We start from the raw sequence: 27,227 nt of genomic DNA on the forward strand, positions 1-27,227 counted from the left end.
ATGTGCAACAACATGGACTGACCTAGATGTGACTGTGCTGAGTGAGATAAGTCAGAGGAAGACAAATGCTATATTGTTTCACTTACATGTGGAATCTAAAAAAAAAAATTTTTAATTTAAAAAAAACATAAAACAGGCTCAGAAATAGAGAACAAACTGGTGATTGTCAGAATGCCAGAAGGAAGGGATTGGGAGGATGAGTAAAATAGGGAAAGGAGATTAAGAGGAAACTTCTAGTCCTAAATCAAAGGGATGTAAATTACAGTATGATGACTATGTAGATAGTATTGTAATAACTTTGTAAGGTGACAGATGGTATCACACTCATCATGGTGAGCAGTCTATAATGTGTAGATGTGTCAAATTACCATGTTGTGTGCCTGAAACTAATACTGGATTGTCAACTATACTTAACTGAAATAAACAAAAGTAAGGAGATAAAAAAAAAAAAAAGTAAGGAAATCAATAGGTACTTAAAGGTTATCATATATAACAAAGGCTCTCAGTTAAAATGGTGGGGGCCTCAGCCTATTAATGTGTACTAACTGGGCAGCCCGGGTGGCTCAGCGGTTTAGCGCTGCCTTCAGCCCAGGGCGTGATCCTAGAGTTCCGGGATCGAGTCCCACGTTGGGCTCCCTGCTCTCTCTCTCTCTCTCTCTCTCTCTCATGAATAGTCTTTAATAATAATTAATAATAAATAATAATAATAATAATAAGTACTAATAGGATGGGACGGCTTTGCAGGTTACTTGACTGGCTTAGCGCTTAATCAAGACATGAAAATCCCAACCAAACGGGATTCCTGCTGGAAAAGATAATTCACTTCAGGCTAAGGCTTCTAGATCTCATGGTCACAGAAATCAGAGCCTGGCTGAACAGCTTCTGGAGAAACACAACAACGGGATTGCTAAATTTAAAAGTGGTCCAGGCTGAGGAAGGCTGGGAGTCTACAGAACAAGCATAAAGGGACACCATTAATAAAAGTCTTCCCAAAATTCCAGTCACTATTTAAACCTCGGAAGAACCCTAGGAGATAGTTATGATTGGTCATATCATCCCAGAGATTTAAAAAAATAATAAAGCTGAGAAGATGAACAGACTTGCCTGCTTCACACAACCTACATTTCCCTGGGGCTGTCATAACAAAGCATCACACACTGGAAATGTATTACCTGACAGTTTTAGAGGATAGAAGTCCAAAATCAAGGTGTCAGCAGAATACGTTCCTTCTAGTTTGGGGAAGTCTCAAGTATTCCCTGGCTTGTAAAAGTTGCTTTCTCTGTGCCTCCACATAGTCTCCAGCCTCTATGCATCTGTCCCTTCTAATAAGGACATCGGTCGTGTTGGATTAAGACCCACTCTAATAACCTCATGCAACTGTGACTACCTTGTCAAGACCCTACTTCCAAATAAGGTCACATTCTGAGATACTGGGTCAGGACTTCCAATGTCTTTTGGGAGACACAATTATACCCATAACACACAACTATTAAGTAGACAAGCTGGATCCAATTAACCACCACTCTATGAACCTGACCTCCCTGGGAAGCCAAGCCTGCTCCGGTGACAGAGGAGAGCCTCCAAGCCAGAGGGTTTGAGAGAGGCCCAGGCAGCAGAAGGATGAGGGAGATAAGCACCTCATGAGCACGTACAGTTCTACAGATTTATTTTAAGAACCGCCCCACACATCTGTTGAGAGCCTAACCGTAATCGCACCTGCTGTGTGCACAGCACGTGCTAACGTCCCACAGGAAATGCAGGGCTCCATCAGCCTCTGTCCTCTGCCTTCTGCCCAGTAGCTTGACCAGAATGGGGGTGAGGCCGTACACAGATGGGCTGCTGTCATCGCCACAGCGAAGGACATCACACCAAAAGACAATAGGAGAGAGGCTTAGCAGTCACTATGAAAATACAGAGCAGTGTGACTTTCCTTCCAATACAAGAGGACTTCATGAGAGCACAGGTTTTGCCGTGGACAGAATTTCAACAGAAGAGGGTATAAGACGTAAATACAGAAGGTGAAGTGAATCCACACCTACTGAAAACCTATCTGAGGGCTCATGTGGAAGCCACCACACTCGATCCTTAAAATAACCCCAACCATAGGTACTATCATCCCCAATATGCAGGTGAAGAAGCTGAAGCCTGGAAATTTTGCAGTGAGGGTGGGAGGAAGGGAGGGGGATTAAGAGACCAAAATCCTAACTCCAGCTCACAAGGAAACCCCAAAGTTCTAGACGGCACAGGACTCAGGTAGCTGGCTCTCAAGAGGTAGGAAACTATAAAATGAGTGAAACCATTTCACCTTCTCATCATTTTGGACACAAACACAATTCTAAGAGTGTGGTCCAGCATGCAAAAATCACAGGTATTTTACTAAAAAAAAAAGAAAGAAATCAAGTCTGCTCATATTCATCACAGTATAAAATAATGCACTGTAGCCAAACTAGAAGAAAAGCCCAGAAATGTATATTAAAAGTGGCAATTTCTAAAAACAGAAGTCATCATGTAGCTGGCTAGGGTAGCTATGCATATGTGGCGTGTTTGTGTACATGTGTTTTTATGTGTACATTTTTGCCCTTGAGCCATTAAAACCTCAGGAAAATTTTATGACAACAATGTGCCATGTATGTAAAAAATGGATGGGCTAAAGTTACTGTTTTCTTAGGATCTGTCTGGCATTTGACAGCCACGCACCAGTGCACTATCTGGAAAGATTTAGGACCTCTGCTGTAAAATTATTTATTAGTTGTTATTTATACTACGTGCTTACTGGCAGACCACCCAGTGTTGTAACAACAAAAGCAGTCATGCTGCATCTCTCCAAAACAAGCCTAAGACCACAGGGGTTGCTTTCGGGTGTCACCACAGCAAGATGTGGCTTCCGGCAGGGAAGTGTGTTCTATGTTTTGAAGGTGCTGCCATCCTTGGAGAGACCAAGTAAATGGGAAACGCCTGGGCTCAGCAGGAGCCGGCTCTGTTCTGTCATCTGTAAAAGGGCGGGCAGCACCAAAAATCCCTCAAATCTCTTCTGAATCCTGGATTTTTTTATTTATTTATTTTTTTTTTTTTAGAAGACCAGAATCTGTTAGCAGTTGCCCACTAACCCCTGGACGTGATCTGGGGCTAAATCTCAGTGCCTGGAGTCTCAGGCTGCCAACATCTTTTTGACCCTCCCAATTTGGCTTGAGTAAGCTAACAAGACATATTTGAACACTTAAAGGCCTCAAAAGAAAAGCTCATTATACAACGCTTAATTTTATTAAATTTGTCAAGGTTGCTGTTCCACTAGACCATCCAAGAGGAGATTGAGTTTTTCTTTTAGAAATATAGAAGGTAATTATAGTATGTCTTACGCTAACTTAAATAAATAAGCAGAAAAATAAAGCAAACTTTTCCCCTCTACCTCCCTCAGCACACACACATGCACGCACCTATGCATGCATGCATACACACGCACACACATGCAATCTTCAGGAATTTGTGGTTATTCTCTTTGGGTGATTCTTCTGAAAACATAATCAACCTAATACAGATACATAAATATCTTCTCCTTCAGGACACAGGAGGATGCCACATTAATCCCCTCATTCTGGTCATCAATGTCTCTCTCCCAGACTGACTCTGACCAAAATCTCATCATGGAATAACCAACTCATTCAGGGAGCTCACTGGTAGCACAGCTCAGTCTCGTTTTTCTGACAGCGAAGTCACCTGTTCAACCAGGGTCTTCTAAGTCTACTACCTGGCCTGGAACATCTGATTCCAAGTTCTGCTCTCCTCCCACTGATCCAGGATGTTCTCCAGGCTGGTAGGAGGGAGCATTGGGCTGCCATGCCCTTCCTGGTGCAAGGCTCCTACTTAGTGACTCCCAAATCTGACCACATCCTAGTCACTTCTGGGGAGCAAGTCCTACCCTACCTAGGCCTAGGGAATCTGTCTACATTTCTGTACTTTTTTCAAAGCTCCTTCAAGTAATTCAGGCTGAGAACTTACTGCACATTTATACTCAACACTCAAGAATTGACAAGAATCAACTTTACCAACTTCTAGAGGCAAGAAGAGAACTGAAGGCCAGAGTCAAACTCTTAAAGATCATAAACAGATTCTTCTTCTATCTTAGGAAAAAGCAAAAGCATAATAGAGTTGGCTGTTGCAAATGAGCACAATATTCCCTGGAACAAAGAGAAAATAAATGACAGTAATCAAAATAATAACTTAATAACTTAAATCAGACATTTTTAAGAACAATTTAAAAAAATTCATACTTTAACGACAGCTTTTCCTTTTATTATAGTTAATATTAAGTATCATTAATAGTTTAGTAAATCCCCAAAGCATCATCCATTCTACACAATTACCCAGATTTTGTCATACTTGCTTCATAAAACCTCCTTTTTCTCTTTGCTGAAGTAGTTTAAAATAAACCTCAGAAATCACATTGTATATTCTTAATATGCATCACTACAGAAGCAGCACTTGACAAAATTCAACATCCTTTCTTGGTTAAAAAGAAAAACAAGAAAAGCCTTGGGGCACCTGGGTGGCTCAGACAAGTAAGCATCTGCCTTGGGCTCAGGTCATGTATCCCGAATTCCTGGGATGGAGCCCCACACTGGGCTCCCTGCTCAGCCTCAGTCTCCTTCTACCTGCTGCTCTACCTACTTGTGCTCTCTGTCAAATAAACAAAATCTTAAAAAAAAAAAAAAAAAAAAACTCAAATTAAGAATAGAGAGGGACAAAAGATGACTACAAAGTAGGACACTAGGCTCACCTAGTCCCATGAATATAATTAGACAACTATCAAATCATCCTAAGTACCCCCAGAAATTGACTTGCAGACTAGCAGAACAAACTCCATAACTGAAGGCAGAGAAGAGGCCACATTGAAGATAGGAAGTGCAGAGATGTGGTTTGGACAAGAAACAGATGGTGGCCACTGTGGTGGGGAGGCAGTCATCCCAGAGATCACAGGAGAAAGAAGCCTAACACATAGGGGAGCACAAGGAGCAATGAATCCCCTTAGCAGCTGGCTTGGAAAGCAAGAGGGACCAAATTTCTTGAGTTCTTACAACCAGTGGGGCTGAAAGCCTGGTGGTTTAAAGGTCAGCGTGCTTGGCTTGGGGAGAGCCTGGAGACATTGGGGCTGCTCTTGGAAAACAGGCAGGCAAACAATCCAAAGACCAGCATAGAAACAGCAAACTGTAGAGCCTCGGGTGCACATACTGGGGAGATTATTTGCTCATTTCAGCGCACATCCCAGAGAGGCAGCCTTTACAGAGATCCTCTTCCAGGAACAAAGGAACTGGCCACACCAGTTCTATCCCCCACCCCTCAGCATAAGCACAGTGCCACCTGCAGGAACCAGCCCAGCACTGACACTCACTCATTAAGTTGCTTACACCAAGCCCCACTCCCCCCCATGCTCTGGTGGAACCAACACTCCCAGTCATGCTGGCCCCAGTCCCAGTGCAGAGGGCCCTCTCCCGCAGAAGACTGGCCAAATCCCCTGCCAGCACTGTGTCTCCCAACCCAGGAGTTTTGCAAGGCCTCAGCTCCAGTGGCAGCAGCAATAGGTCTCATTCACAAAGAGATCAGAGCACACCTAGTTAAAATATACCATGTTCAGGCCAGGGACCAAACACTGCCCACCAAAGGTAAAGAGAGCTCCTGAAGAGAACCAGCCTGAAGGATAAAGCAGTCAGGACACAACAGCAGACCATACATAGCACACACTGGAGACACTCTCAGAAGTAGCAGGTCCTGGAGACCAGGGGACTCTGTGTTGCAGGGTACTATAGGACCTCTTCTTCAGAAAGCCATTGCCCTCAAGAACAGGAGACATATCTAACTTTCCTAACAGAGACTTAAACAAAATGAGAAGACAGAGGAATATGTTCCAAATGAAAGACCAGGACAAGGCCACAGCCAGAGATCTAAGTGAAACAGATGTTTAAATCACATGCCTGAAAAAATAAAAAAATAAAAAATAAATAAATCACATGCCTGATGGAGAATTTAAAGCAATGATCCTAAGGACAGTCACTGGACTTGAGAAAAGAGTGGAAGATATCAATGAGATCCTTAACAGAGAGATAAAAAATAATAATAATAACATAACAAAGATAAAGGACTCAATAAACAAAAGGAGAAACATACCTGAAGGAATAAACAGCAGGCTGGAAGAAGCAGAGGATTGAATTCATGACCTAGAAGATAGAGTAATGGAAAGTAATCAAGCTGAACAAAAAAGAGAAACAAGAATTATGCAACATGAGAATAGATTTAAGGAAATTAGTGACTCCATCAAACATAATAATATTCATATTATAGGAGTTCCAGAAAAGAAGAGAGTGAAAAGGGAGCAGAAAATGTATTTGAAGGAATAATAGCTGAAAACTTCCCTAATCTGGGGAAACAGATATCCAGATCCAGGAGGCACAGAGAACCCCCAACAAACTTGACAAAAGCAGATCCACACCAAGACATATTATAATCAAAATGGCAAAATAGGGGCACCTGGGTGGCTTGGTAGGTTAAGCATCTTCCTTCCAGCTCAGGTCATGATCCCGGAGTCCTGCAATCGAGCCCCACTTCAAGCTTCCTCTCCCTCTCCCTGTTGCTCCCCTGCTTGTGCTCTCTCTGTGTCAAACTGACATCTTTTAAATGGCAAAATAGGGATCCCTGGGTGGGGCAGCGGTTTGGCGCCTGCCTTTGGCCCAGGGCGCGATCCTGGAGACCCGGGATCGAATCCCACATCGGGCTCCCGGTGCATGGAGCCTGCTTCTCCCTCTGCCTATGTCTCTGCCTCTCTCTCTCTCTCTCTCTCTCTCTCTGTGTGTGTGTGTGTGACTATCATAAATAAATAAAAATTTAAAAAAATAAAAAAATAAAATGGCAAAATATAGTGATTAAAAAATATTAAAAGCAGCAAGACAAAGGAAGACAGTTACATACAAAGGAAACCTTATAAAGCTATCAGTGATTTTTTTCAACAGAAACTTTCCAAACCAGAAAGAAGTGGCATGACATATTCAAAGTGCGAATGGGAAAAATCTGCAGCCAAGAATACTCTATCCAGCCAGGCATTCATTCAGGATAGGATAGAATAAAGAGTTTCCCAGACAAACAAAAACTAAAGAGTTCATGACCACTAAACCAACCCTGCAAGAAATATTAAAGGGGACTCTGAGTGGAAAGGAAAAATCAAAATGACATTATAAAAGTAGGAAACACAAAGCATCAAAAATTAATATTTCTATTAAAAAAATCAAAGAACAAAAAAAAAAAAAAAAAGAACTTGCAGAATAAAAGGATATAAAATATGACACCATACAGGCACCTCAGTGGCTCAGTTGGTTAAGTGTCTGCCTTCAGCTCAGGTCACAATCTCAGGGTTCTGGGATTGAGCCCCACCGTCAGGCTCTCTGCTCAGTGGGGAGTCTGCTTCTCCCTCTGCCCCTCCCCCCACTTATGCTCACACTCTCTCAAATAAAATAAATAAAAATTTAAAATAAAAATAGAAAAAAATATGATACCATATGCCTAAAACATGGGGAGGAGAGGAATAAAGAATGGATCCTAACTTAAATGACCATCAACTTAATATAGACTGCTATATGCAGAAGATGTTATATACAAACCTAACCACAAATCAAAAACCACTAATATGCAAAAAATAAAGAGAAAGAAATCCAAATATATCACTAAAGAAAGCCAATAAAGCATGAAAGAAAGACAAGAAAGGATCAGAGAAAATCTTCATAAACAATCACAAAACAAGTAATGGCAAAGGATACATATATAGCAATAACTACTTTGAATGTAAATGGACTAAACACTCCAATCAAAAGACATAGGGTGACAGATGGATAAAAAAAAAAAAAAGAGGGCCATTGATATGCTGCCTACAAGACACTCATTTTAGACCTTAAGACAATTGCAGACTCAAAGTGAGGAAATGGAGAAGTATTTATCATGCAAATGGATGTCAAAAGACAGCTGGAGTAATAATACTTATATTGGACAAAACAGACTTTAAAACCAAGACTGTAACAAAAGACGAAGAACACAGTATAATCATAAAAGGAACACTCCAATAAGAAGATATACAATTATAAATATTTATGCACCCAACACCGGAGCACACAGATATGTAAAACAGTTAATGATAAAAATAAAGGAACTCATTGATAATAATACAATAATAGTAGGGGACTTTAACACCCCACTTATATCAACAGACACATAATCTAAACAGAAATTCATCAAGGAAATCATGCCTTTGAATGACACACTGGAACAGAACATTCCAGCCTAAAACAGCAGAATACATATTCTTTTCAAGTACACATGGAACATTCTCCAGAATAGATCACATGTTATGCCACAAAACAAGCCTCAACAAGTACAAAAAGATCAAAGTCACACCATGCATCTTTTCTGGCCACAACATTATGAAACTAGAAGTCAACCACAAGAAAAAAATCTGGAAAGAACACAAATACATAGAAGTTACGTAACATGCTACTGAACAATGAATGGGTCACCAGGAAATAAAATTTAAAAGTACATGGAAATAAATAAAAAGAAAAACACAATAGTTCAAAATCTTTAGGATACAGCAAAAGTGGTTCTAAGAGAGAAGTTTATAGCAATGCAGGTACAGGCCTACCTCAAGAAGCAAGAACAGTCTCAAACAACTTAACCTAATACCTAAAGGAGCTAGAAAAAGAACAAACAAAACCTAAAACCAGCAGAAACAAGGAAATAATAAAAACTAGAGCAGAAATAAGTGATATAGAAACTAAAAAGACAATAGAAGAGATCAATGAAACCAGGAGCTGATTCTTCGAAAAAAAAAAAAAAAAATCAATAAAATTGATAAACCTCTAGCAAGATCTATCAAGACAAAAAAAAAGAGAAAGGATCCTAATAAAATCACAAGAGAGGAGAAATAAAAACCAACACCATAGACAATACAAACAATTATGATACTAACAATTATGAGAAAATATTATAAAAATTATAAAATATAAATATAATATATATAATATAATTATAATTATATATTATAATATAATTATAATATATTATAAAATGTTATAAAAATTATCTGTCAACAAATTGGACAACCTAAAAGAAATGAATACATTCCTAGAAACATAAACAATCAAAACTGAAACAGGAAGAGCTAGACAATTTGAACAATGAAGCTGAATCAGTAATCAAAAAGCTCCCAATTAACCAAAGTCCAGGACCAGATAGCTTCACAGGTGAATTCCACCAAACATTTAAAAAAGAGTTAATACCTACTCTTCTCAAACTGCTACCAAAAATAGAAAAGAAAGGGAAACTTCCAAATTCATTCTAAGTCCAGCATTACCCTGACCACCAAAAAGGAGAACTATCGCCAGTATCTCTGATGAACACAGATGCAAAGTTCCTCAACAAAATACTAGCAAACCAAATACAACAATACATTAAAAAAAAAAAATCATTTACCACAATCAAGTGGGATTTATGCCTGGGTTGTAAGAGTAATTTAATATTCACAAATGAATCCGTGTGTTACGTAACTTCAATAAGAGAAAGGATAAGAACCATGTGAGCAGTTTCAATAGACACAGAAAAAGCATTTTTGACAAGGCACAACATTCATTCATGCTAAAAACCGTCAAAAAGTAGGTTTAGAGGGAACACACCTCAACATAAGAAAGGCCCTCTGTGAAAAACCCAACAGCTGGCATCATCCTCAATGGGGGAAAAATTCCAGGGCCTCTTCCCTAAGGTGAGGAACAAGACAAGGATGTCCACTTTCACCACTTTTATTCAACACAGTACTAGAAGTCTTAGTCACAGCAATCAGACAACAGAAATAAAAGGCATCCAAATCAGCAAGGAAGAAATCAAACTTTCTCTATTTGTAGGTGACATGACACTCTCTGTAAAAACCTGAAAGACTCCATCAAAGAACAGCTAGAACTGATAAATTCAGTAACATCACAGGATACAAAAATCAATGTACAGAAATCTGTTGCATTTCGTACACCAAAAATGAAGCAACAGAAAGAGAAATTAAGACAACAATCCAAGGGACACCTAGGTGGCTCAGCAGTTTAGTGCCTGACTTTGGCCCAAGGTGTGATCCTGGAGTCTCGGGATCGAGTCCCACATCGGGCTCCCTGCATGAATCCTGCTTCTCCCTCTGCTTATGTCTCTGACTCTCTCTCGAATGAATAAATAAAATCTTAAAAAAGAAAATAATCCATTTTACAATTGCATCAAAAATAATAATATATCTAGGAAGAAACCTAACCAAAGAGGTAAAAGACCTGTATTTTGAAAACTACAAAACACTGATGAAAGAAGTTTAAGAAGACACAAAGAAATGGAAAGGCATTCCATGCTCCTGGACTGGCAGAAAAAACACTGTTAAGAAATGTCTATCTAGAAAAAAAAGAAAAAGAAAAAGAAATGTCTATCTATACTACCCAAACCAATCTACACATTTAATGCAATCCCTACCAAAATATCAACAGCATTTTTCACAGAACTAGAACAGTCAATTCTCACATCTGTGGAACCACAAAAAAATCCCAAATTGCCAATGCAATCTTGAAAAGGAAAATCAAAGCTGGAAGCATCACAACTCTGGACTTCAACTTATATCACAGAGCTATAGTGATCAAAACAGTATGGTACTGACACAAAAACAGACACATAGATCAATAGAACAGAAGACAAAATCCAGAAACAATCCAGGAATTAAGCCCAGAAACAAACTCACAATTATATGGTCAATTAATCTTCAACAAAAAAGGCAAGAATATGTTATGGGGAAAAGTCTCTTCAACAAATGGTGCTGAGGAAACTAGATAGCAACATGCAAAAGAATGACTCTGGACCACTTTCTCACACCATACACAAAAATAAACTCAATATGGATTAAAGACATAAATGTGAAACCTAAAACCATAAAAATCCTAGAAGACATCACAGGCAATAATTTCTCTAACAGCAGCCATAGCAACATTTTTTAGAATATTCCCTGAGGCAAGGAAAACAAAAGCAAACAAACTATTAGGACTATATCAAAATAAAAAGCTTCTGCACAAAAGAGGGAACCATCAACAAAACTAAGACAACCTACTGAATGGATAAAGGTGTTTACAAATAACATCTCTAATAAAGGGTTAGTATCCAAAATACATAAAGAACTGATACAACTTACCAAATAAGTAACAAATAAGCCAATTTTAAAAATGGGCAGAAGGCATGAGCAGATATTTCTCCAAAGAAGACATCCAGATGGCCAACAGACAATGAAAAGATGTTCAACATCACTCATCATCAGGGAAATGGAAATCAAAACTACAAGAAGATATCCCTTCACACTTGTCAAAATGACTAAAATCAAAAACACAAGAAACAAGTGCTGGTGGAGGATGTGGAGAAGGAGGAAGACTGCACTGCTGGTAGGAATGCAAACTGGTGCAGCCACTGTGGAAAACAGTATGGAGATTCCTCAAAAAGTTATAAATAGAGCTACCCTATAATCCAGTAATCCCACTACTGGGTGTTTACCCAAAGAATACAAAAACACTAATTTGAAAGGATATGTGCACCCCTATGTTTACTGCAACATTATTTACAATAGCCAAACTATGGAAGTAGCTTAACTGTCCATCAACAGATGAATGAATAAAGATGAAGTGAATATATATATATATATACACACACACACACACACGCACACAATAGAATATTATTTGGCCATAAAAAAGAATGAAATATTGCCATTTGCAATAACATGGTTGGAATTAGAGTATAATAGCTAAGCAGCTAAGCAAAATCAGCTAGAAGACAACATATGGTTTCACTCCCATGTGGAATTTAAGAAACAAAACAAATGAACAAAGGAGGAAAAAAAAAAAAAAACAGAGACAAACCAAGAAACAGACTCTTAACTATAGAGAACTGATGGTTACCAGAGGTGAGGTAGGGGTGAGGGGGGAAATGGATGATGGGGATTGAAGAGTACACTTATCCTGATGAGCACTGAGTAATATATAGAAATACTGAATCACTGTACCTGAAACTAATATAGCACTGTATGTTAACTATACTGGAATTAAAATTTTAAAAGTTAATAAAATTGGGGCACCTTGCTGGCTCTGTTGGAGGAACATGTGACTCTTGATCTTGGGATTGTGAGTTTGAGTCCCACTAGGAGTATAGGAATTAAATAAACTTTTAAAAAACTTAATAAAATTGGGACACTTGGGTGGCTCAGTTGGTTAAGCGTCTGCCTTTGGCTCAGGTCATGATCCCAGAGTTCCAGGATCAAGCCCCACATCAGGCTTTCTCCTTAGTAGGGAGCCTGCTTCCCCCTCTCCCTCTGCCCTTCTGTCCCTGTACTCATGCTGTCTCTCCCACTCGTTCTCGCTCTCTCTCAAACAAATAAATAAAATCTTAAAAAAAAAAAAAAAAGGTTTTTTAAGTAAGTGTTGGTGAGGAATGAGGAAAGGAATGATTTGCTCTTCTAAATAGAAGTTGGTCAGGTAGTGGAGTTCCTGGGTGGCTCAATCGGTTGAGCAGCCAACTCTTGCTTCTGGCTCAGGTCATGATATCAGTGTCCTGAGATTGAGTCTCATGACAGGCTCCACATTCAGCCCAGAGTTTACTTGAGAGTCTCTCCCACCCTCTGCCCCTCCCCCTGCACACGCTCATAAATAGAATTAAGTAATTTATTTATGTATTTATGTATTTATTTAAATGTTGGTGAAGTAGAGTAAGACTATGGAAAGGAAGAGGGAAGAAGAATCTAAAAATGTTTAGAAAAACGGAGTACATTCTCAGTCCACATACTCTAAATTCCATATTCAAAGTGAAACCTCTGGGCATTGCTCATGGGAACGTAAAATGGTGCAGCCTCTGCAGAAAACAGTATGGTGGTTCCTTAAAAAGCTAGAATTACCATATGCTGTAATTCCAGGTATATACACAAAAGAATTAAAAGCAGGACTCAAAAAAAAAAATAAAAATAAAAATAAAAATAAAAATAAAAGCAGGACTCAAGCAGCATTATTCACAGTAGCAGAAAGATGCAAACAAGCCAGATGTCTGCCAACAGATGAATGGATGGATAAACAAAATGGATATGATATACACAAATGATAGAATATTATTCAGCCTTAAAAAGGAAAAATTCTGACACCTGCTACAAAATATTGATGAACCTGGAAGATATTATGCTAAGTGAATAAACCAGACTAAAAATGATAAATACTGTATGGTTCCACTTACGTGGTACCGAGAATAGGCAAATTTATAGAAAAGACAATAGCGGTTTCTATGAGGTAGGGGGAGGGGGTAGTGGAGAGCTGCTGTTTAACAGGAAGAGCTTCTGTTTCAGATGATAGAAAATCATTTAGGAAATGGATCATGGTAATGGCTACACATACTGTGAAAGAACTTAATGGCACTGAATTGTACTTTTAAAGATTAGTTAAAATGGTAAATTTTGTATCATATTTAAAAACTAAATGTATCACTAAGAAAAATGTGTATTTTCTAGTAATGTATTTTTATGCATTTTAAATTTTTTTTAATTTTTATTTATTTATGATAGTCACAGAGAGAGAGAGAGAGGCAGAGACACAGGCAGAGGGAGAAGCAGGCTCCATGCACCAGGAGCCCGATGTGGGATTCGATCCCGGGTCTCCAGGATCGCGCCCTGGGCCAAAGGCAGGCGCCAAACCGCTGCGCCACCCAGGGATCCCTATGCATTTTAAAGTATGTGACCTCAAAACAGTCAACTCTTTGAAACATTTTTAGATTCTCCTTCCCTCTGCCCAGAGTCTCAGCCTAGTTGACTAACTTGTTCTTAGAGCAGCAAAATATTACTTTCTTTTCTTAGAGCTTATCATTTCTACAAGCATCATCTAAACTCAGAGTCAGCAAACCATGGCCCTATGTTTTTGTGTAGCTTATAAGAACAGCGCTTACATTTTAAAATAGTTGAAAAAACCAAGATAAATATTTCTGGACCATAAAAGTATCTGTAACTTTAATTTCAAAATGATAATAAAATTTCATCAGAACACGGCCATGCTCATGCTTCTATATATCATCGGCAGCTGCTCTTGCAGCACAAGGCAGACTAGAGTAGCTATAGCACAGAGGATATGGCCAGCAAAGCCTAAAACACTTACTCTCTGGTCCTTTATAGAAAAGCTTTGCCAAGCCCTGATCTAAATGATCAGCTCAGAAAGGGCTAAACTGCAGTGTCAAACCACACTGAACTTTCCTCTGAGCTAAAACAACCCTTACTTTTTTAAAGTTCTGAATAACATGGCCATTCTCACACTGGACTGACCTGTTCCCCACCCCCCCAAATCAAGTTGGCACAGTTGAAGATTTCTGAGAGAAGCAAAAAGTCCTGTTAAAGTCCATGGGGGAGGGGAGGTTGTCATATTTGAAGAGGTGAGTAATGGTGGCAGAAAATACTAGCTATCTACCCCAATATCTATATTCCTCTTCTTTGGTGGCCATAGAATCCCCAATTTTTAGCTGGGCCAGCTAGGAAGTCTTGTATGATACTGCTGGTGAGGTCTCCACAAAGAGAGCACATGGTTTGGGGCTTAGGAGAAACCATTCTTTCCTGCTGCCTAGAATATGGACAGAATGACTAGAGGTTCAGCAGCCATCTTGGATCATGAGGCAAAGCACTAGAAAGAGCCTGAGTCCCTGACATTGTGAGCTGCCCTATCATCCCTAGACTTGTCTTAGGTGAAAGAAAAAATTTATCCTGTGTAAGCCACTGTTATTTTAGATTTTCTGGCATAGACAGTCAAATCTTTATCCAAATACCAAAGTGGTGTAAAAAAAATAATGTGAAATACACAATTTGGAATGAGATTTTTTTTTTTTAAGACAAATATATAGCCTATTTGGGAATAGCTAAGGGGGGAGAGGGAGGTGATCCATTTGGTTAGGGCCTTATCTTAACAAAAAGTAAAAAAAAAAAAAAAAAAAAAAAAAAAAAAGGAAGAGGCATGTCTCTTATATGTTAGCGGGGTGTAATATGTAAATATACATTTGTATACTTATGGAAAGTCTCAAAAAAGATACATAAGAAATCAGGAACGGTAAAAAAAAAAAAAAAAAAAAAAGAAGGAAGGAAATCAGGAACGGTGATTGTCTTTGGTAAAGAAACCTGGAAGACCATCTAAACCTTTTTAACCATAAACTGCCATCTCCTCTCAAAGTTTTTTCTTGCTGGGGTGCCTGGGTGGCTCAGTTGGTTAAGCATCCAACTTTTGATCTCAGTTCAGGTCTTGATCTCAGTGTTGATAATGAGTTCAAGCTCTGCAATGGGCTCCATGCTAGACATGGAGCCTACATTTAAAAAAAAAAAAAAAAAAAAAGTAGGGAGGGCACCTGGGTGGCTCAGTCAGTTAAACAACAGACTCATGGTTTTGACTTAGGTCATGATCTCATGGGTTGTGTGGTTGGGGCCTGACTCGGGGCTTGGCTCTATCTCTGCCCTTGCCCCTGCTTGTGCATCCTCTATCAAGTAAATCAATAAATAAAATCTTAAAAAAAAAAAAAAAAAACTCTTGCCGAAATAAAAATAATAAAGTACTAGTACAAATGCTCAAGCCTAAATCCCCTGTAATACTTGAAATGGCAATGATGAAAGGTTTGGGACCTTGTATTTTCATGTGGATTAATTCATTTAGTCAGATTGCTTTCTATCAATAGACAAATTATTCATTCAAAAATGTATTAAGACCCTACCAGGTGCCACTGTCCTAAATATTCAGCCAAATGACTAAAATCCAAACTACCAACAGCACAAGGGAGTATGAAAGTCAGGAAAAGAAGGAGAAGCAATCATGAAGTATGGGACACAGGAGTAGGGGTCTCACTGGGGGTGTTTAGTCAGTCATAGGACACTGAACTCTGGAGAAATGGGAAGTACAAAGCTGATATGCTTTCTTAAGAGAAACAAGTACCAAAAGGGATCTGGGATAGATTTTCCCAAGTCTCACATCCAACTTGAGATGCCAGCAAGCTGACCTTTTAACCTCTCACCAGGCTGTCACTCCAGCCCCACTCAGGCCATGCATGAGGTCACAGGGTGAAGAGCAGGATAAATCAAGAAGGGGCGGTGAGGGTAGAGGGAAAGAAAATTGGCACAGCCACCGTGGAAAACAGTATGGAGGCTCCTCAAAAAGTTAAAAATACAGTTACTCTATGATCCAGCAACTCCACTCCAAGGTATATACCAAAAGGAAATGAAAACCAGATCTTTAAGAGATAGTTATACTTCCATGTTCACTACAACATTATTCATAATAGCCAAGATATACAAATTACCTAAGTGTTCACCAGAGATGAATCATACATATATATATGTATATATTTATATAAATACACACATACACACAATGAAATATTATTCAGCCATGAGAAAGAAGCAAACTACACCATTTTCAACAATACTGGAGGTGGGAAAAACAGGGACAGGCTGGTAAAAGGGTACAAACGTTCAGCTACAATATGAATAAGGTCTAGGATCTAATGTATGACAGGGTGACTAATAGTTGAGAACACGATATTGTAGAATTGAAATTTGTTCAGAGAAGAACTTAAATGCCTCACACACGTAAGAAAAGATAAATGTGAGGTGATGGATGTGTTAAGGGGAAGAATCTGTTCACAATGTTTATCAAACCATTGTGATGTACACCTTAAATATCCCACAGTTTTGTCAATTATACTTCAATAAAGCTAGAGATAGGAAAAAAAAAAAAAAACTTCCCCACACATGGTGGGGGAAACGAAGGAGGAAAAGAGGGTTGGTGTTCCAGCCACTGCTGGGGACTTTTGCAAGGACATGCATGTTCTCTTGGAGCACTTTTGAGCATTTGTGCAATGTAGTTACTCAGCTAAGCGAATGCTGAGCACAGCACACAAAATTTATTAACCCCCGAACTGAAAGCAATTCATCATCCAGCTCACTGATGGATCAATCTAGTCAAAATGGCTAAATTCATTCATACATGCAGCCAACTGTTATTTGCAAACAAAAATCCATATTTCGCCTTCAAATAAACAACGATGCCCCCATTTTAATCAGTGCCACGCCAGCAACGGCAGACAGAATTGACTCTGGATGGCCTGTACCTTTTCCCCTCTGTTAGAGAATCAAAGCCTAATGCTGACAAGATGATCCTGAAGTTATTTTCTGTATCTATGGGCAAAAAAATAATCATCTTTACAGAGTTTTTTTTTTTTTTTTTCAATCTGCCAAATTTAAAAATTAAAAGAAAAAAAAAATCCCAGCAGAGATGAGTGAGGTACGGAAGGATTTTTCAGAATTAAATCACCCCAAACCCTCACAGCAGAAAACTCTCCACGGCGGTGTTGGCTTTTCGGCAGGGGGAGACATGCCACTTCTGAGATTACAGTTTCAGTTGAAACTAAAAACTCAACCAGGAATACCCGGAGATACAGCGCTGATGACATAAACAGTCTAAAAAAGCAGCCCCCAGCTATAAGATGTGGCAAAAAGGGGGAAACTGCAGATGCTTTTTTGGCTCTGTGTGAACTCCTGAGACCCCAGGTGGAAACTGTGAAGTAATAGAAGCAATTTGGTATTTAAATCTGCGAGGAGAGGAGTACACAGAATGAAATGGAACAAACATCAGGGAAAATGGAGATTTCTCATGGTGTTATTCCCCAAGTGGAAGCACTCTGCCTACTAAAACAGCTGTGAGAAATCCCGACGTGCTTACACTCTTTCATTACCAAAGCCAGTCAGATTTTCCTTTACTCATGCAATTTCCATCACCTCAAAAAAGAATACTCTCTGAAGAGGCAAAAATCCATTTAAGGTTTTGTTTTTGTTTTAACCAAATAAACATTATGCACCATAGAAAAAAATCTTCCATGAATTCGAAGTTCATTGGTACACGTTGTGCACCTTACTCTTCCTGGGAGGGTCTAAAGTGCTTCAGTGACTCTGAAGACCCCTGAGGCACCCAGGGGCAGCCCCGACACTCTCAGGGCTGGAACCCACATTTCCCACCTGCTTAGGAATCGGGTTTTTCATCAAGTTCTCTTTTGATGGGAAATAAAGATAATCCATGGGGATTCCTGGGTGGCTCAGTGGTTTAGGCCCTGCCTTCGGCTCAGGGCCTGGTCCTGGAGACCAGGGATCCAGTCTCACATCGGGCTCCCTACATGGAGCCTGCTTCTCCCTCTGCCTGTGTCTCTGCCTCTCTCTCTGTCTGTGTGTCTCTCATGAATAAATAAATAAAATCTTTAAAAAAAAAAAATAAGCCAGACACTAGTCACTGGTTTGGTTTGTTTCTACCTCTGGTCCTACTAAACAAACACTGCAATATCCAGGTTTCACATTCCTGGAAACCCCAATCTTTTAGAATATGGCCAAGAAGATGAGAGCAAAAGGATTCTAAGCACCCAAAACACTGAAGTTGTCACTTACTTATTATTAACCTAAGTGCAGATCCTTTTCCCCTTTATGTATATCTAGTTAGCTGATTTTCCAGAATAGAAGCAGCTGATAAATAACAGGAGTCAAAAAAAGGGGGCCCGTTCCAGGCAGGCACGCTGATTGTGAGAAAAATACCTTCAGTGGTGCCTGGGTGACGCAATTGGTTAAGGATCTGACTCTTGGTTTCAGCTCAGGTCCTGATCTGAGGGCAATGACATGGAGCCCACTTCAGGGCTCCAGCTGAGCACAGAGCCTGCTTAAGACTCTCTCTCCCTCTCCCCCTGCTCCTCACCCCTGCTCACTCACTCACGTGCTCACGCTCTCCCCCGCCCCCCCTTCTTGCTCTCTAAAACAGTAAGTCTTACCTGTACAGGGAGCCTGCTTCTCCCTCTGCCTATGTCTCTGCCTCTCTCTCTCTCTCTCTCTCTCTCTCTCTCTGTGTCTCATGAATAGATAACATCTTTTTAAAAAGAAAAAAAAAATAGCTTATTAAAGAAATCAAGATATTATATAGTAGTAGTCTAGGAAATTTTCTTTCAAAGGGATTTACTTGAGCAGTGAGATGGGAAATCCTTTCTCAATAAAACTGTATAAAGGAAACTTAAATTTATGATCATCTAACCAAATACTGAACTTTCAACCACATACCAAGACTCTAGGCTAAGTATTTTACATACATTATCCCATAAAATCTTTACACTCTCCCCATTTTACATAAAGGAACTAAGACACAAAAGGGTAAAAAGGATTCAGGTCTAACCCCAGAATCTCTAACCTAGGCACTACAATATGGTGTCCTGCATTGCTTTCTAATTGTGTTACTCCACATTCCAACTGCATGGATTTTAAACTCCTTAAAAATAGGGATTAAGTCTTCCACTTATAATAACACCAGGAAATCTAAGTGAAGTTCAGAGTATTAAAAAGGCATTGAAATACATGCTGACTAGACAGCAGTACCAAATAACTTTTTAACTATCCTATTTCTCCAAACCCTATAAAACTACCTAATGAGGCATTTGAGCCCATTGCCACCCTCTCTGGTGGGAGAGGCAGAAATGGGTTCAACCACAGTGTCACTTCCTTGGCTCTGCACTAGGAACCCCACCGCCATGGGTGATGTTACCAACAAAATATAACCGAAGGAGGCACACCTTGGAACACATGGAGATTCCCTTTCAACTAAACGGAGTACATTTTAAAAGTTACCAAAAATTGGGGATCCCTGGGTGGCTCAGCGGTTTAGCGCCTGCCTTTGGCTCAGGGCGTGATCCTGGGGCCCCGGGATCGAGTCCCGCATCGGGTTCCCGGCATGGAGCCTGCTTCTCCCTCTGCCTGTGTCTCTGCCTCTCTGTGTGTGTGTGTGTGACTATCATAAATAAATAAAAATTTTAAAAAAAGAAAATTAAAAAAAAAAAAAAAGGATTCTTGGGATGCCTGGGTGGCTCAGCAGTTTGGCACCTGCCTTCGGCCCAGGGTGCAATCCTGGAGACCCGGGATCGAGTCCTACATCAGGCTTCCTGCATGGAGCCTGCTTCTCTCTGCCTCTCTCTCTGTATCTCTCATTACTAAAAAATAAATAAAAATTAAAAAAAAAAAAAAAAGGATTCTTTTGTTCAAGTGATCCTTGAACAAGGCAGGGTTTGGGTTGCCAACCCCCACGCAGTCAAAAATCCACATGGAACTTTGACTCCCCTAAAACTTAATCACCGACTGTTGACCAGAAGCCCTATGGATAAGTCAACACATTTTGTATGTTATATGTATCGTATACTGTATTCTTACAATAAAGCTAGAGAAAAGAAAATGTTAAGAAAATCAGAGAAAATTCATAGTAATATACCTATGTATTGAAATAAAAAATCTGTGTCAGTGGACCCGTGTTCAAGGATCAACTGTGTATATATTTCAGTATTGGCTTTCCATAATGGAATATAGATAGGTTATTCAACCCAAACTGATGCAGAAAAAAATTTACAAAAAATTTTTCAAAAACCCAAGACCCAATTATACCATTTCTGCTTTCTCTTCCTCATTTTCCGTATTTCCACATGCCTCCTGAACCATTTCAAATCTTAGCAGCATAAAGAGGGATGAAGAAGCAATGAGGGACACAAGGTGAGAGGCAGAAGAGTTACTTTGTTGTCTTAACCAAAGGCAAGAGAAGAAAACCAATAGAGAAAGTAAGACTTGGCAACTTTGTTTTCACTTATCTGCACTCAGTTATCTAATGGGGCTTAAGAGCTAGTGTTGTTCACTATGTTCACTAATGTCTCAGACTTCTTACGGTGGGAGAAGTAGAAGTGCTAAGGTACCTTACCCCTAGCCCTCCCCAAATACTTTGACCTAAATTACTAAAAACAAAAACAAAAAAAAAAAATTACTAAAACCAAAATAGTAGCATTACCAACAAGATCTGAAGTTAAGAAACACGTCAAGGCACCCACAGCACTGACCCTCTATAAGGAGGGCCAACAAAGGTGCCCCAGTCAGCCCCTCACCGCAAGAGGCAGCACCAGAAAATCACAGTGGGACCTCCAAATGTGCAAATCCTAACACTCCCCTTGCTCAGAACTCAGACAAGCTACTCTGTGATTATATTTTGGCTTCTACTGTTAATTTTTCTAAAAGGAAAGTATACACTAGCCAGCAAAAATAAGGCTTTAGGCCCCCTCTGCAGATATGTCACATTCTAAATTAATAAATAGGCACGGGGGTTAACACACTGGCTCTGTGGGCCTGGTTAGTATCAAGGCACACCCAAGGGTGACTGCTCTGGGCTCAGGGTGCTGACACAAAGTATGATCCTGGCCAACAAGAAGCACAACCAAGGAGCAGCAGGTTGCGAGGTTGTCCCCATCAATGGAGCATTCCCCTGGCAAGCACCTTGCCTCCTCAGGCCTCCACATTTCCACAACCTCCATCGAAGCTCAAAGGTAGCTCCAGAAACTAACTGGAGGCCCTGTTTGCACACATTTAGCTCAAACTGGCTTTCAGAGGAACCGAATTAAGACGCTGGAGAGGAGCCAGCCCAAAGGGAAGGAGTTTGTGAAAGTGCATAACAGTAGCTCCCAGTGAGCCCGAAGCCCATTTGGCCTGCGAAATGCAGGTAGGCTCCCAAACATGTTGACTTCAGCAACAAAGTCAAGCTAGCAGCTTTGGCAATTTCAGTTCCATTTACTTTTTTTAGAGATTATATTGCCCTCTTGTGGGAACTAGGAAGGTGAAGTTTCACGGTATTTCCCCTTAACTTTATCCAAGGTCACTATGGAGTGAAAATACCATTTAGGAACATGGGCATGGTACCGGCACATTGTTTAGTTTTTCAAGAGAAATAAAGCCCAGGCTTTTAAAAATCAGGAGAGTTCACAGAATGTGAGCAATCATTTTTATCTTTTAGGAAATAAATAGTTATATATTTATATATATTATATATAAGGGTACCTTATATTCATCAGAAGATTCATAGAATCTTCTGGTGAGTCTGGAATACAGGCTGTTAGTCTACTTCACATACCAAGTAGAATTAGTCTACAGGGTGTCAGGACGGTTTGGGGAGCCTGACTTTTAGGATGCATGGTAGGAAATAGCTGGAAAGGCAGGGTGGGGGCTTAAACAAGTATAGTTTGTTCTTTGATCAGTAGACAACTACCAAAGGCTTTGAATTAAAGCCACATGATCTGCTGTTCAGAGTACTGGCTGCCAGAACTAGCACTGTGACTAGTGCCCGCTAGAGCAGAAAGGAAAACAGGACCCCGTAGCTCAAGCGAGCCCCCTGAAATACGGTACGAAATTACAAGATGCTTGGTCAGTGGACAGAACCTGCTTGTTTAGATTTCAGCCTTCCTGAGAGAGGGGTGGAGAGACCCAGGAGGGCCGCAACTTTGCCGCAAATGTTGCCAGATGCCTCCTCTGCCCCGTGCAGTTAGAACATGGGACTTAGCCTCGGAGGTTCTCACAAGGATACAGAGCAGTGAGGCTGAGGGACCGTGTTCCCTGCACCTGTCGAGGTTAAGGAGTCCCTGAGTGAGTCCCTGCTGAGCGCCGGCATCACTTGTCAAGGTTGCTTCCAAACAACCCTGGCCAAAAAAATTCCTGTAAAACAGACTGCATCTTTACATGGCTTCTTTTTCCATCAACGACTGGAAAGTTTGAAAGCCTTAAAATTGCATCTCTTCTCCTTGAAGAAACATACGCCTTTAGTATCTGGCGTCGATACTCAATGAAGTAGCTTCATGTTTTTTCAAAATGTGGTCCATAGTCCACCTTGCATCAGAATCACCAGGGTTGGGTGCCTGGGTGGCTCAGTGGTTGAGCATCTGTCTTTGACTCAGGTCATGATCCTGGGGTCCTGAGATCAAGTCCCGCATCAGGCTCCCTGCTTCTCCCACTGCCTAGGTCTCTGCCGCTCTCTGTCTCTCTCATTAATAAATATATAAAATTAAAAAAAAAAAAAAGAATCACCAGGGTTGTTAACATTTGCAGATTCCTGGGCCCCAGGACCCACAGAGTCAAACTATATGGGGGCAGAGCCCAGGATTTGCATCTTTGAAATAGCTCTCCAGGTGATTCTTAATACTAGAATTTCAGATGTCTGTATTCAGGGGAAGGGCACAGTCATGGGGAAAGCATGGTCTCTCTACAAGGACAAGAGTATAAGGTCCATTCTTGTGATAAATCCATTATTGCAAGGCTATCAAATTATAATCCATGGTTTGAGAAAGCCTCTAGCCCAGTGATTCTCCGACTAGGGCTCTCCCCACAACCCACAGGACTTTTGGCAACAGGACAATAAAAAATGTTTCCAGGGAACTGTATAGGTGCCGTGGACATCTAGTGAATAGAGGCCAGGAATGCTACTTAACATCCCACAGCGCACAAGACAGGCTTCTAAAACAAAAACATCAAATTATGCCACAGTTGAGAAACTGCTCTAACCTAAGTTCAGTGTTTTATTTTCATAAATGAATACAGAAAATTAAACACTAGTTTTAAGCCTTTTTTTGTTTTGTTTTGTTTTTTAGCTGCTTAACCTCTCAAGCCCTTCCTTTGTTTGAGGAATTCCCAACCATGCCAACCTTATGAGAGGCACAGCCCATCTCCCGCTGGAGAAGCCAACACCCAGCTCCACAGCGAGGCCTTGGCATGTGACCAAATCCTAGCAAACCTGAAGCTCTAGAAATGCTAATGTAGAATAAATGTTGCAAAAATAAGATAACTAGGACAACAGTGAAGAAGTTGTTTCATGGGCAGGGACCCTGGCAGGTCCAGTGGTAGTAGCTGCAGGTGTAGCATGCTCAGTCCCCAAGGGGCCATTAGCAAGAGCCTCACCAGATGGTCTCCAGAGAGTCATCTGGACTGTGGCTCTGGCTTCTCATCCTCCATCCTTGCTTCTCCAGCCTTCCTACTAATTCTGTCAACCGTCCTATTGCTTCATTTGTTTAAATCTACTTAAGCCAGCCAGGGTCCATTTCAGTTGCTTGAACCAAGAATTCTGAATAATAGAACCATTCTGGGAGCTTTCCTAAGTACCAGCATCATCATTGAAAAATATCCGCAGTTGGTTCCTGCACCTTCTCATACAGAGACTGGAAAATTGAAAAGGTAGGGAGAGCAAAATAGCAGCCCTCAATCCACACATGGTGGGGACTCAGAGCAGGTACACTATTGGGACAGAAAACACAGAACTATTGATGATTGTCCACGAGAAACTCCTAACTCTGGGAAACAAAGGGTTGCAGAAGGGGAAGTGGGTGGGAGGATGGAGTAACTGGGTGACAGGAACTAAGGAGGGCACTTGATGGGATGAGCACTGGATGTTATACTGTATGTTGGCAAATTGAATTTAAATTTTAAAAAAATGTTAAAGAAAAAGAAAACACGGAACCAATGCCCCAGATTTTTCATCCTTGTATCATGTTATTTAAGATTTCTCAAATTCCTTTTAGAGAAGAAAGCATCTTAATAAAATTCATTTCTAGAGCAAGCAGTGGAAGAGAAATAGGAAGCCTTGATTCGTGGAAGCGTCAGAATTTCAGCAACTGCCATGTTGGCAGCAAGTAGGGCTTCCAAGCCCAGAGCCTAGTTGAGAAAGGCTCCAAGGTGGTGTGAAGTAGAATGTTGTAAGGAAAGAGCATCATGGGTCATCCCTGTATTAGAGTGGAATCAGTTTCAAAAGCCATACACTGGTTGCGGGAACTGTGAAATACATTTCCCAGAAAAGCATTGCTTCACGTGGTGCCTAGTATCTCAGGCTAGCCCACCAACGCCTCCTAAACACAAACTGCTACGTGTGGACATTATCAGGGAAAGTCATGGAAGCAAGAGATGAAGCATTTTTATTCATTACCCAAAGGCTATTAAAGGGCTCTCAGAAATGCAGGGGCACCAAGTGAAAAGACAGTTCCGTAGGAGCAGTGGATGGAGACGGGAGGCTGGAGTCCGCACATGTGCTTAATGCATTACCTATAAATGCCTTAGAACCCTCTTAACTTCCTGGGTTTTTCAGGCACATATGGATCTCAGCTTATCCTTCATATCACATGCACCCATAGTTCCTTGCTCTGCAATAGTCTTTCAAGTTCAATCATCATATTAAAATAAATGCTCTTCTCCTTTTTTAGAAATCTGGGTTTTCAGTGTTGAAAGGGACCCTGGAGATCATTTTGTCAAACCTCCTGTCCAATGCAGGAATTCTTTCCACAGCATCCCAACAGGCACATGCCTGGCTCAGGGACCAAAGGCCGTCCACTTCAAGTCTCTAGTGTCCTGCTGCAGAATTCTTAATTTGTATTGACCTCACACCATCTTTCATGAAGTGACCACTCAGTGATCTTAGTTCTACCCTCTTGACTCATAACAAGTACAGATCGTCCCCTGCAGAATTCAGCCTTTCAGTTACTAGGCAACTATCTATCCAGCCCCTCATCTTGTCATTTTTTCCTCACTTCCAGAGTACATCCCCCACAACCTAGCCCTCCTGGTCACTTGTTAGCCTTTAAAAAGTGAAGTGTCCAGTGGCACCTGGGTGGCTCAGTCAGTTAAGTGTCCAACTTTGATTTTGGCTCAGGTCATGATCTCAGGGTCATTAAGAATGAATCCCAAGCCAGGCTCTGCACTCAGAGACTGCTTGAGGTTCTGCCTGTCTGTCTGTCTGTCTGTCTCTCTCTCTCTCTTTGGCCCTCCCCCAGTTTATATGCTCTCTCAAATAAATAAAACCTTCTAAAAAAATTAAGTGTTCAAATGGAAAAGCATCCTTCATTGTGGTATGACCAAGCCAAAGCTCAATGAATAATTATTTCTTCTGACCTGGACACCCTACTTCCATTCAGCCCGAAATCACGTTAATGTCTCTTAGTAGCCACATCACATCATCAGATCACATCAGGATTGTGGTTAAGTAAAACCCGAAGACCTTCTCATGAACTATGGCCAAGACAAACTTCTCCCATTACGAATATGTATAATTGATTTTTCATCCCAATGTAGAACTTCATGTTTACTCTTGTTAAATTTCAGCTTGGTTTGGGGCCCAGCATTCCAGCCTATCAAGATAATTTTGAATCTTGATTCTGTCATCTACCACACTTGCTATATTCTTCCCATTTTATGTTTTCAGTATATTTGATAAGGAGGACTTCTACATCTTCATCCAAGTTTTGCTAAAAACATTGAACAAGACAAAGTTAATGGTGGGGTCCAGTGTCATGGTGCTAGTGATGTTGTTCCAAGCAGGCAAAAAGCCAATCAACTGATGGCTCTATGGGCAAACTTGTTCAAGGAGCTGGAATCTACCTAGTTACATTATCACCAAATCCATCATTCATGAACTTCAGCTATAAGAATATCTTGGCAAGAGTCCTCAAGGGGCCCCAAATATCTGTTTTTGTTTCTTCTTCTAATTTTTTTTCTACCCAAACTCCTATTATTCCAAATAACCCCCTCCCCACCTGCTCAGTCTGTACTGTGGAACCTCATGACTCCAGATCTCAGCTGACTCAGCCAAGGCAAAGGACCCTAGCTGCCAGGGGAACCACATCATAGGCTCCCCTCTTCCTTTTGAAATTTGAAAATAGTATATTAGTCTCTTTGGTTATCCTAAATAGTGGCATAAAGTTAGAACTAGGGCAGCCACACACAGCTGATGTGCAGAGAAATTCAGCACAGCAAGAGGAAACTGGATCAGCCAAGTCCCCAAGAATCTAGGAGGCCTAAGACAGACATTCATTCTAACTACCCATTCAATATTTTTGGAAAAAAAAAAAAATCAATAGAACACCTATCCTTCCTCACCCCTGCAACACATCTCCACTTTTCCTTCCCTTCTCTAGGGTCACCAACAGAGGTTCTAGAAGATCTCAGAGACCGGAGATGAAAATTACTAGGCTCAGAAAGCTCCATTACAGAGAATAGGGGTTATCTCATTGTCTGATGAGCATCAATTTTTTATTTTAACTTTATTGTGGTAAGAACTTTTTGATCCTTAGAATTTTATTCCTCTGACTCACCATCATGACTACTGGACACATCTTCAACATTCCTCCCACCCTTACTTCTTTGGGATATCTTGACTCCTCTTGGTTTTTTTGTTTGTTTGTTTTTTGTTTTGTTTTGTTTTTACTATTCTAAAAGTTTATTTAACAAAAACTTCAATATGAAAATGCACAGGACCTAATTTTGATATCATAGTAAATCAGAT

At 40.4% G+C, this 27,227-nt stretch overlaps 1 protein-coding gene across 3 annotated transcripts in view; it reads right to left on the reverse strand.

Annotated features, from left to right (window-relative positions):
* The window catches only part of SAXO1 (stabilizer of axonemal microtubules 1), a 101,888-nt gene that overhangs the window by 62,785 nt on the left and 11,876 nt on the right, over positions 1–27,227 (reverse strand). Inside the window, exon 2 of one of the 3 annotated variants that reach the window (XM_077912094.1) lies at positions 6,160–6,209. The exons of the other annotated variants lie outside the window; for them this stretch is intronic. Coding sequence (XP_077768220.1) covers positions 6,160–6,206 — 47 coding nt within the window. The 5' untranslated portion in view covers positions 6,207–6,209. The remainder of the gene's footprint in view (positions 1–6,159; positions 6,210–27,227) is intronic. 3 annotated transcript variants of the gene reach the window in all.

The sequence above is a fragment of the Canis aureus genome, chromosome 10 (genome assembly GCF_053574225.1).
Source record: "Canis aureus isolate CA01 chromosome 10, VMU_Caureus_v.1.0, whole genome shotgun sequence".
Taxonomy (NCBI): domain Eukaryota; kingdom Metazoa; phylum Chordata; class Mammalia; order Carnivora; family Canidae; genus Canis; species Canis aureus.